An 11,932-nucleotide genomic window follows, 5' to 3' on the forward strand; every position below is an offset into this window, starting at 1 on the left:
ATTATGCCCTTTATGAACTAATGAGAACTGACTTTACAACCTACCAAAAAACCCAACCCCAACATGTGACACAATTTCTAGATTTTTTGGGGGGGAAAGCAAGACATGCCACAGTTCCAAGAAACACAATGAAAGCTCATGTCTCTCAGAAGGAACTATGCTTTCCATCATGGGACATGAAGGGCATGCCAACAAAAAGGTCCCAAAGAAAAACTACATGTGACATATCAAACTAGTCATTAGATTTTTTAAAGCCCTATCATTATTTTAATGGTTTCAGGATTCTCTCTGACATTTCTGTGTTGTCAGTCAGAACCATTCTTTAAAAACCTGGCTCAATCTAAACTCAAAAGCAGTGGCCACAGCTGCTTTCAATCCCTATTCTTTGTCAACCAAAGCACCATCTTTGCTCCTTTCAGAGGGGATCAGTTAGGCGTCCCCTTTGTAACAGACAGCAAACTGTCCATATCCTTGCAATCCCACTATAGCAAACAGTCCTGCCTGTGGTTAAGGGGTTTGTCAATTATGCATTTTCATGTTTGCACGTGTATGTACTTGCATTTAATGTAATTCCACCTTCCACACATGGTCATGAGTCATTTGTATGTTGGTTTTGCTATGTAACAGTTCAGCAACATATTGAACGGGGAAGAGTATAAGCCACTTTCCCAAATATAGAGAATCCTCCCTCTGCAGAGAATCCTTCCCCAAATGAATCCCTTCATTTCCTGACACGTTACCTGCATAGAGCTCGGATGTCATCCTCTCATTGACAAGCTCAGGAGCTGCTTCCATTAGAGTCACTGCAGCCTCTACATTGTCATACAAGGCAGCTACATGAAGGGCAGTTTCCCCCACTGCACCTAAAAACAGCAGGAGAAGCATGCAAGTCACCTAGACATCCAGCTATATGGGACAACAGCAGAAATGGATTTATATGGGTGGACAACTACAGGAAAGCTAGGTCCTCCCTTGGTACTGCCAGATGTCACCTCAGCATATGACATGCTAGCAGCCACATAACTGCATAGGCTCTGGACTTCACTCCATCAATATCTGAAAGCTGAACAGACTTCCGGAGTTTTTAAGTGACAGTAAACTGAAGTAGCACAAACAGCCCCTTTATTTACCACCTTCTACAGTAAACCACCTCCTTCAGTCCTTCTAGGGAAAAAAAAAAAAACAAACCAAAAACCATTCAGGCTGTAGACCTTTGATCTTCACCATTCCTTTAGGGTTTGATGAGCTCTTCAATTAGAAAACTTTGTTGCAAAGCTGCTGACATGCAGTTAAGAAGTTTGAGTCTGATAATGCAAGTGTTTTAACTATCAAAAATATTACGCTACTCACTACAGCAGACTCATGCCTTCCACAGAAAGCCATTTGTCACAAATAACCAGGTTACCTCTCTGATAGATATCACACGTTCCATCAGTGAGAAGCTTCCTAATGGCTGCGAGGTTGTTCTCTTTGGCTGCCTGGAGGAGTGGGGATTCCCAGATCCTGTAGCCAAGAAAAAGTGGCAGATTAGAAATGCAGTGAAGCACAGGGTGCCTCCCTCCTGAGTTAGTGTGGCCTTTGCTTGAGACAGTATGTATCTTCAGTAATTTCACAGAAAGATCTGTAATACATACTTACCACTTGTATACAAAAAAAGAATTGGCAAAAGCAGACAAATGCAGTGCTAAAAACCCAGGTAGGTCATCATTTAAAGAAGTATAATTAAAAGAATGAGCTCTGAAATGTATTTCCTTGTTATTCCTCAGCAAGGAGTAAAAAAGATGATTATGGGACTGGAGCATCTCTTATATAAGGAAATACTGAAAAGAGATGGAACTGGAGAAAAGTGGAGAAGGCACAAGCAAGGTTTTATCACTGTGTTTTGAGAAACCTGGTCTAATAAAAAGTTTCCTTGACCATGGCAGGGGGATTAAAACAACATGATCTTTAAGGTCCCCTCCAATACAAAACATTTTCTGATTCTATGATACTGTGATCCTATAAGCACCTGAAGTGAGGGTGCAAAGTTACCTGCAATCCCTGTTTGCCCTGCATCCAAATAAGCTTTACCAATGTTAAAATGAATTAGCTACTCAAAAAATCACAACAAATAGGAAAAAATCTACTAATTTGTGGTAAGTATTTCTGTTTTCCTCTAATATTTTCAGATATAGCCTTCAGCTCATAAGAAGTGCTTTGGGCTGGGATTTTTTTGTTTTGTTTTGTTTTAATACAAATAAAAAATTCTAAAATAGCCCAAGTTCAGTAGCAAAAGATTTAAAGGGAAGAAATACTATCAAACCCAAAGGAATATTCTATGTCTCATGAATTTCCAGTGTGAAATAGAAAGAGATTCCTCTCTCCAAAAAGGGTAAGTTCCCTTTTCAATCTCTGTTCAGAAGAAAATTTTGTGCTTTTATCTCATTTCTGATTTCCTGTTGTACAGATGTATCATTTGTTCTCAATTACCTAGCATGGCTCAGGTCACACTATAATGTGTGATGTGGAGTAAGTCTAAGGAATGCAGTAGAAGAATGACAAATTTAGGCTGATAAGAACAAGGAGAACATCAGCCTTCATCTTCCCATCAGCCCCAGACTGCAAGCTAACAAGTGCCCATAGACTGGATGTTAGTCTTACACACAAAAAAAAACCCTATGTGTGGGACAAAAACATTAGTAAAACCATACACCTAGAGATATATTCAGTGTTTTCTCCTTGTGATGTCCCAGATTTCTTCCTTGTATTCTGGTATTATTTAGTAACAAGATTTTTGGCAGTTTATAGTGCCAATACTATATAAAGCAAGAGGTGTTTTACATTAAGTGGAAACACTGATGTTAGAACACATTATTTATGAAAATAACTCTGTTACAAGTCACAAGAAAACCCATATCAGAGAAGGAGAGAGAGAAAATATAAATGGTTGATGGCTAAATATGTTTCAAAAGACATATGCTTATGTCTTTTATGCATATGGTTATACCTATGCCTATGGTTATACTTTTTATACCTATGCTTATTAGGTATAGGATAATTTAAATTAAAACCATAGGAAAACAGGCAACATGAATTCTATGGCTTACAGAAATACATATTTCTTGCTTTAAATTATTCTTTATAAACAATAGAATCCTGAAACAAACAAGCAAAAAACTGATATGCCATTATCTCTGGATTCATTCCACATGAAAGCTGCAAGTTCTGCACACCTTTATAGCAGAAAGATACTGAAACAACTGAGAGAACTTGAGAGGATAAAGCAAAACAAAGAGAATCAGAATTGCACAGTTAAGGAGGAATCAACTTAATACATGTAAATGGGCACAAGATACAATTAATAAAAGTGTAACTCAACATTGTATTTATCATTATATAAAAGAACTATTTATTGTCACCAACAGCACCCTGTTATTTAAGTCACCAGAAACTAAACTAGAAAAACAGGGAAGAATATAGGAGAAATAAAAGCATTCAGCGTATAAAGAACCAACCTGAACAAAACAGGGAGCCATTCTGAGGTAATTTTGTGCCATTCAAACTTAGCCTTACTGCTTTGCTTCTCAAAGCCTTGCTTTCCTTCTTTAGCTTACTCATGCATCAGTTCCAATAGTTGTTAATTACAAGGTGATTTGATGAGAACATTGCATTTATTATCAGACAAATAGGAACAAAAGAAAGAGGCACTCTGAGCTGAACCTGTAAGATTCGATATCAGTTAAATAAACTTGCTACCTCTACCATTATTTTGACTGAGAAAGACTGTTCCTGGAGAATGTAAGTTTCAGAGGAAGTAAGTGAAAAGGGGGTGGGGCTTCCATAGTATAAAGAAGCTACAATTAAATATGTTGATGCTTTACTAGGAAGGCCTTTATCCCTGAAATGACCTCAGAGGAGGAAGGATTGGGTAAGAGATGCTGTGGGAGGACATAAGCACAATACCTTTCTCACAAAAAATGTTCCAAAGACCTTGTAAACAACTAATTAAATCACAAGCCTAACAAGAGGAAGATACCTAATAACTACTATACTCAGGTTTCAGAAATTTAGGGGAAAATTGTCAAACATTTCTACTTATTACAGGAAGATCCAACTGGGCTTAAAAAAGAATCAGAGATTCTAGACCAAACAGCAAGGTGGTGAAGAACATAAGAGATGTTGGTAAACTTCATGGCACACAGCCTCTGATCCCTCAAAGATCCACAACTTACATGTTTATACCCTATCCTTTTAATTTCATTTAATTTTCTGTCCCATAATCGAAGAAAGATTTTAATCTTATTTAAAACATACCATTATAATTATATACCAATTTTTTATACATTAAACCACTGTGCTGAGTATTTTAATATAAACATTAAGTATTGGGTGATCCGAATTTGCCAATGTTAAAAAATAAATATCTAGAATTTAGATATTCTAGAATCTAGAACTTGAAAAACATTTTAATATATTTAGGTTCTGCACATTTAACCAGTTTTCTTCTGACACATCAAACGCAGCATTAATTTTACATTTTACAACTTCATTTCCAGTATGTCAAAGCAGCAGCATTTGTTACTTCATGTCTTAACATAGCTGCCCACAGTAAATGCTTAGTTTCTCTATACTATGATTATGTCACTGAATGGAGAACATGGTTTTCAGAGAATGATTCAGCAGAGACCTGTAAAGACACTCCGAGAAGATAATTCAGCACATCTAAGTTAAACTCCTGTTCTAAATCATTCTCTTCATCAGTGGCATCAAGGTACAGTAAGCTCCTTATTTAGGAGCCCTAAGTTAGGTCTGTACCAACTAGGCAGTACTGATGTACTGTACAAGGCTCAGTTTAGTGATTAGCACAGTTATCTAGAGAACCAGTAGTTCTGATGAGCAATGAAAACCACAACAGTATCCGCCTGGAAGTGCTTGTGGGTTCTTCTTACTGAGCTAAGGAATGCAGCTGTGTTGAAGCACTTAGCCTTGATCACACATTACTATCAGTTTTAATAGATGATTAAATTATATGCTCAGGAAGCTGTGACTTGTTTTTCAATATAGGTGAGGACAAAATCAGGAACACCCAAAAATGCATTGTGAAACAAAGACAAGATAGAATGTAGGTCAGACTCTGACTGAGTTTTAAAAGTTAAGGATTTCACAAACACTTTCTGTTGGTAACATGTACCCTTTTGGATTTAGAGCTTCTTAAGCACTTCTTATGGAGTGCATCCTGGTCATTACACTTATGAAAAGATGCAAGGACAAGTCCATAAGTATTAACTGTGTTATTAAAAAAATTTGGATTTAGAGGGTTATTTTTTTAATGCAAGGAAATAAGTTAAATATGTGAACAGTCTGGAGAACAACCATTCTGAATCTACTTTTTCCAGACTGAGCTTATCAGGGATTCAGTACAGCATCTCTTTCTCCTCTTTCCTTCCCTTCTCAGATTCTACCACTTGAATATTCCATTGCATGGAATATTCCTATTGTTTGATCTAGTATAGGTTTGTAATCTTCTAACTTCATGCTTGATCCCCATAGCTATGTCAGTTACTTAGAGTCTAAAGCAATTCTTTTTAGCTCACCTATAAATTCATCAGCAGGATATTTTTCAGCTTTTTCTTTCCCTGTTGTACTGCTCAGAATATCCATGCTCAGCACCCCATCATGCAACAGCAGAAGGAGGTTCATCTTCTTCCTTCCTTCTGTAAATATGTGCAAGACTTCAGGAAAGCAGAGGAGCACTCAGAGGAAGCTAACCAGGAAGAAAGAGGACCAATGCAATCACCTAACAAGATGCTACAGAATGAGCTAGGAAGTAATAACACAAAGAAGTAGAAAGGTAACGGGCAGGGGCAGCAAATTTCTTCAGTACCTAGAGGCAGCAATATTTAGCAATTAACTGGAATTTCTTGTGCATGCATGTCAAAGCCCCTTCAGCTGACAGTAAACAGATCTTATTTGAAAATACATTCAACAGGTTACTAATTGCCTATGCTACTAGACAAGAAACTGATAGGGAAGTCTTATCCCTCTTGATATTCAGCTATCTACCACACTAAGCGATAAAAATCTTGCTCAGTCACTTCCAGCAGGGCAATCACTTTGCCTTAATCATTAATCTCTTTTTTTAAGTCTGCATCTGAGACCACCCTAAAAATAATCCCATGCTAGAAAGGGATTAACAGTTCCACAGATGATAGTGACTATTTATTACCACGGAGTTATTCATAAAACAAATTTGTTCTGTGAAGCATAACCTCATTCTGCCTCAAAACTTCCAAACCTCTTCAAATAGGGATTTTTTTGCAGTTGTATTCTAGGTTGTGCTCCTCACCCTGTGTATAATTAGTTTTCTCTAACAACCTTTTAATTTGGGGTGTTTTTTTTCCAGAATGCAAATTTCATTTTATTTATTCACAAGGAAACCTATAGCAAAGTTTAGGAAGATAGTGCCATCCATGAGCCTAAGACAGCTTAGGCACTGAGGCCTAAGATGTGTGTAGTCTGTCTGCACAGTGTTGGGAAAATGTGAGTTCTGGGGGACCTTTACACTCATGAAATGAAGGAGGCTTGTTTTCCATTATCAGACTCCAAATTTTCATAAGGATGAAGGTGTAACTGCATAAGGAAAGACCAGAAATGCTGTCAGTGATGCCTTTGACTTCATTTACATGCAAGGCAGGCAATAGCCAAGCTATTTTTGCATCTTGACTGCACATAAGCACTGTTACTGAAACATGCTACCAATGAAGAGGTGGAACCAGAAGCTGGCATCATTACTTCAGTGTCACCTTTGGGAGCAAAGGAACCAATCAATATTGACAGACACGTGGATTTTAAGAGAGGCCACCCCTATGTTAATGTGGGCACTGAAAACTCAGTAGTTTAGTTTAGACAAATGAACAACTGGAGAGTGACATCTCACTCAGCTTAAGAAAGATCTATCTAGAAGATGAAGGCTCTCTGTGTCCCTGTACTTCTAAGAGTAGTTCCCATACACAAGTTAACACAGGTTTTCCTGTTGTGCTTTTCTATCTGTACATAATTAAGAGTATGAAAGCAATAAAACTAATTCCACTTTATTGTCTTTCTCCTCAAACTCTGAGCATCTCTGGGGACAAGAAAGGAAAAAAAAAAAAAAACAGAACAAGGTATTAAGAGGGAGAAAAAGTCCTATCCCTCTCTAGGAGAAGAGTATCCACATACTGACACCAGGTTATTTCTGACTAAATAGGCAGAAGGCTAACTTATATTAGTTAAAAGGTGTGGGAAACATACAGACCTAAAATGGGGAGGGTAACAATTGTGGGAGGGCAACAATTGTGTCCCCATCCAACTGATTTCCTAGACAACAATATTGTATGCACTACATGCATTGTTATGCAGAGCTTTACAAAGAAATACAGAAATGTTAGTTTTGAGGACCACAACAATTGCACTATAGTGATTTAAGAGAGGTTTATAAAGAAAGGTTTATCTGCCTAACATTTTTCTCTTTTCCTCTATCAGTAGCAACACACGAGATGTCCCTGGGCTTGCAACACATGGCTAATGATGATTGACAAGCCAAGAGAACCTTGAATGGCAATCTAATAGCAGCCTATGTGAAAGGGAACAATAAAATTAAGGAGCCAAACCCTTCTTGGCAACAACTGATACTAATACAGGGGGTTACTACATCAAATTATTATTTGAAGTTCGGGTTGAACATTAGGGAAAAAACTTTTCTCACTAAAAGGTTACAACACAAAGTGGAATCTCTGTCTGCAAGACTTTAAAGACTGAGCTACAAAAAGCCAAAGCAATGTGACCTATTGCTGATAACAGTCTGTCTTCAAATGAGAGGTTAGATAGAGACCTCCAGCGGTCTCCACAACTCTGTGACTTAAAAATGTGAAGACAATGTTAATAATTATAAAAATATCAATATATTCAGACTGTTCTTTTGCCCACATTCATTTGGATGTTACAAAATCTGCTGAGAACTTATTTTTCATTTAGCTGTGATGCTTTTCATGAATATACCAAAATGTCAGCATCTCCTGGAGACACTGTTGTTCCCACTGTTCCTTTCACTGTAAGTAAATCCCACTGCTCTGAAGTAAAATAGAACATGCTTTTGCTATTTGGTAAGAAATTATATTATGATATTTATATAAGTTCTTTCTGCAAAGACATATATATACATTTGTCCCTCTTCAGGTACTCTACTTGTTTGTCTGCATACATGTGTGCATACATACAGACAGATAGATAGGGACATCCACCTTTTTGCCCCTGAAATGTTCAAATTTTTGTGAGAAAAAAAAATTACAAGGGACTGAAAGCAATGTGTTGGTTAAGTATTGCAGTGTTTGTGCACGCAGAAATGACAAGGACCAACAAAAATCAGATTCATCTGGATTTCCATGAATATTAGTGCATTCCTGTGTGTGAAGGGATTAAGGCTGCACAGCAGTAACAAGCAGCCTTGATTCAGTATTTACATGTAAAGGCACAGGCAAGCTTCTTGATAATGTAACACACGAGAGGAGTCACTACACATGTTGACATCGGGGCCATGGGAGTGAGAAATGTCAGCCTGACCCAGGAAATGATGGACGACCAGAATGTGAAACAACATTAAGTCCACTTCCCACAATACGGGCAACCTTTAGAAAGACAGACAGAAAGCAGAACCTTGCAAAAAAAGCCATCATTTCAGCTGACTACAGCCTAAATGTCATATACACTCCTAAGAATTTTAAAACCCAAACACCCGTGCATTTTCTTGTGAGCTTTACCAACGAGGTAGGAAAGACAAGAGTATACATAATCAACGTTACTGAAGTCCTGCACTCAGGGTATTTCAATTGCAACCTAGTAAACCCACCTGTGAAAGCCGATAAGATTGGAACTCCAGAAGCATTCCACCTTGAAAGAAGAAATCTGATAGAGAGAAGTGCTCCAGGGTTGTTTAAAGTTTATCTACTGGCAGAAAAGCCTGAGGGAAGAGAGTGAGAATCAGCTACAGGGAGAGAGCAGCAGAAGAAAGGGAAGACAAGATGACTGAAATTCACTGTACCTTTTCTGTTGCAGTAAGTAGACTTCATCCAGATGTTTATCCCAGGTTTTTTTGCCTTGCAACTTTCGACTTAGTCCATTCCAGATTCGGAAATAGAAGGGCTTGCTGTCCCCAAATAAAGGTACCCCCATAGTACGTCCCTTTTTCTGTCTTGTCTAGCTGCCTGAAAGCCAGCAATACCCCCTTTGAAAAAACTCTGGAACGGCTCTGCCCCCAGTCTGTTACCTACAGAGGAGACGGTCTGCCAGCTGCATCAGCTGATCAAAGTACATGTAAAAACACAAAATAAAATCACTCGTCCCTAGCAGATCATACCTTGAACCTCATCAAGTAGTTAGTTTCCAAAATAGCCCAACCCAAAGGTGTGTCTGATTCTGAAGTAGCTCACCAGCAGCCTTACCCCTCACAAAGACCCTCTAAAGCACTGAAGAATTTATCCAGCATTAATGTCCTAAGCTTCTAGTAATTCGTTTCTGAAGTCTAAAATTTAGGAGTAATAATCCTCCTTAGGTATCCTTCTGTTCCTCTGGAAATCAATATCTAAACAGTTTTGAAATAGACAGATTAACAACTCAGGCAAAACACCTTTTAGGTGGCTGAACATGTGGGAACGTGTCCTAAAAGATACTGAGCTCCGGAAAGGTAGTCTAGAGGAGGACACGCCTCCCACCCCAACTGTCTGCAAATCCCATTAAAGAAATTATCATTATAGACTCCACCTTCTCTGCGTCAAAGAAAATCACAAGTTGGAAGAAAAGTTTATGTTGATTAATATGCAAATTCATTTTCCTTTAATGTTCTAAAACCTCTTATAGTTTATTCATATTTCTTCCAGGGAAATTTACTTAGGGAAGAGATGAAAAATTCTCCTTAATAAAAAACAGTGTTTGATACAGTAAAAGATCATCAGTGTCATGGGGGGATCTCTGCAAAACAGCTGACAAAACATCAAAATGAAGAGAGGAGACACCCATCTTTTTGTGAGTAAGCTGGAAGCTACATGGAGGGGAAAAAAAAAATTTCTGAACTTTTTCACCTGAACACTGGTCCTAATATTCCTGCATCTTGAATCAACAGTAATGCCCCTTAAGTCTTCTGCCTGCTGTAGTGGAGTGGATTCTGTTCACGGTGCCTAGGCAGAATCAGCAGGTAAAGAGAGAAAAGTGTGTAAAGCAATAAACAGTTGAATCACCTCTCTGAAACTCCTAATTTAGCTGTTACTTAGTCTTACCAAACCAGGATTCACATCCAAACCAGTGTTACACCAGCCAGTTGTTACAAGCGAAATGTGCACTTTTTTCTTTTTTCTTTTTTTTTTTTTTTTTTTTTTTTTTAACAATATCAATAATGTATCCCTCCTAACATTCTTGTCGGGGAGGAAGCAACTCCACTTAAAAGTTGAGAAAGCTATTCACACGCTGAAGTGTTACGTGCCTACGATAGATAAACACAATCTCTATTTCTGCGGGCTGTTCTTCGAAGCAGAGAATGCTTTCTACTGTGTATCCAGAGAGCCCTAGAAGCCTGGAAACAGCAGGACAAGCAAGCAGTGACACATTCCTCCCTCTGCTGGGCAGCAGTGCTACAGCTATCCAGACAGAAGCTCGTGGCTAAAGGGAGTGAATAACAGTGACCCACAGGCTAAGAAGAGAGCTCTCAGCTCGCCATGAAGGCAGCAGCTGCAGCATCCAGGGCAGCTCCAACAACTGCAAAACCGGTGTCACAGTGTGGATTACCCGCAGTGTCCTGGGGGAGCTTAGGGGGTGGCATTCTCCGTCCCTGGAGATATTTAAAAAGAGACTGGATGTGGCACTCAGTGCCATGGTCTGGTAACTGCAGCGGGAGTGGATCAAGGGTTGGACTTGATGATCTCTGAGGTCCTTTCCAACCCAGCCCATTCTATGGTTCTATGACTATAGCTCTCATTACAGCTTCAGATTGCAATAAATCTGACTCAGTAGTTCTCCTTTACCCACTTGTACAGATATGAAGTTGTAATACTGCCAAATAATACTTTCTTGTAATTTTTTGATCCAGTTCATTTTCAAAGGTAATAAAATACAGAGGTGAAATATGTAATATGGTATGGACCAAAGTCTTTTTAGCAGATCATGGCCATAACTCTTAAGCACTGCTGGACTTTCAATCTAGCAGAAAGCTATAAAGTTTTTAAAAAACTAAGGACCTGATAAGTGCCAGTAGCTGAGGGCCAGATTGCAAGTCTGTACAGTTCTGGTGGATACGTTTTCCCATATACCTGATAGCTGCTTTTAGCTCTTTGTATCCCTTTCCATGGCTCCCAAATCATACTGTGACTCTGGACCCTAACCCTCATTCTCAAGGCCTACCTTTAGCTCATGACATTTAGTTCTAGCCTTTTTCCAGGCAAATAAGGTCTTCATCCTAGCTGCCAGTGATGCCTTTTCCTCATGTGTATCTTGATCATCTTTCTGACAGGAAATGTTCTGACGGGATGATTCTGACTGACCTGATTCCTGGAATCTCTTGAGTCCAGCTTGGCCCTACCTAGCAAGCATGGCAGCTGATGACAAAATCTCCTTGCACACAATTTCCCTCATAAGAAGGGAAGGTCCCTACTCATTCATGGTCCACAGGCCACGAGTAGCAATATTAGCATGAAGAAATACAAAGCATGACCATGCCAAATGTGCTCCTCACAGCACAGTGTCTAACAGCACAAAATTAGGAGCAGACAAGCAATGAGAGGGAAATGCAGGTTCTGCAAAGTTCAGTCACCCCATGGTTCTGTGGAATTTATCAATCTTGCATATGGCACGGTTGAGATAAAGTGCCCTTTGTAGAGCCACAAAAACTGCCTAAGTAAGCCAGTATGTGGAAATACTTCAGCAATAACCA

General features: G+C 38.8%; 1 protein-coding gene across 1 annotated transcript in view; it reads right to left on the bottom strand.

Moving 5' to 3' along the window:
- LOC139804967 (transient receptor potential cation channel subfamily V member 6-like) overlaps positions 1-10,022 on the bottom strand; it is a 28,179-nt gene extending 18,157 nt beyond the window's left edge. The window contains exons 1-3 of the mRNA XM_071762840.1: positions 9,056-10,022; positions 1,406-1,503; positions 741-863 (exon numbers count right to left, since the gene is read on the bottom strand). Of these exons, the coding sequence (XP_071618941.1) occupies positions 741-863; positions 1,406-1,503; positions 9,056-9,186 (352 nt within the window). The 5' untranslated portion in view covers positions 9,187-10,022. The remainder of the gene's footprint in view (positions 1-740; positions 864-1,405; positions 1,504-9,055) is intronic.
- Between the last annotated feature and the right edge of the window lie 1,910 nt (positions 10,023-11,932).

This window comes from Heliangelus exortis, chromosome 1 (assembly GCF_036169615.1).
Source record: "Heliangelus exortis chromosome 1, bHelExo1.hap1, whole genome shotgun sequence".
NCBI classification, from domain to species: domain Eukaryota; kingdom Metazoa; phylum Chordata; class Aves; order Apodiformes; family Trochilidae; genus Heliangelus; species Heliangelus exortis.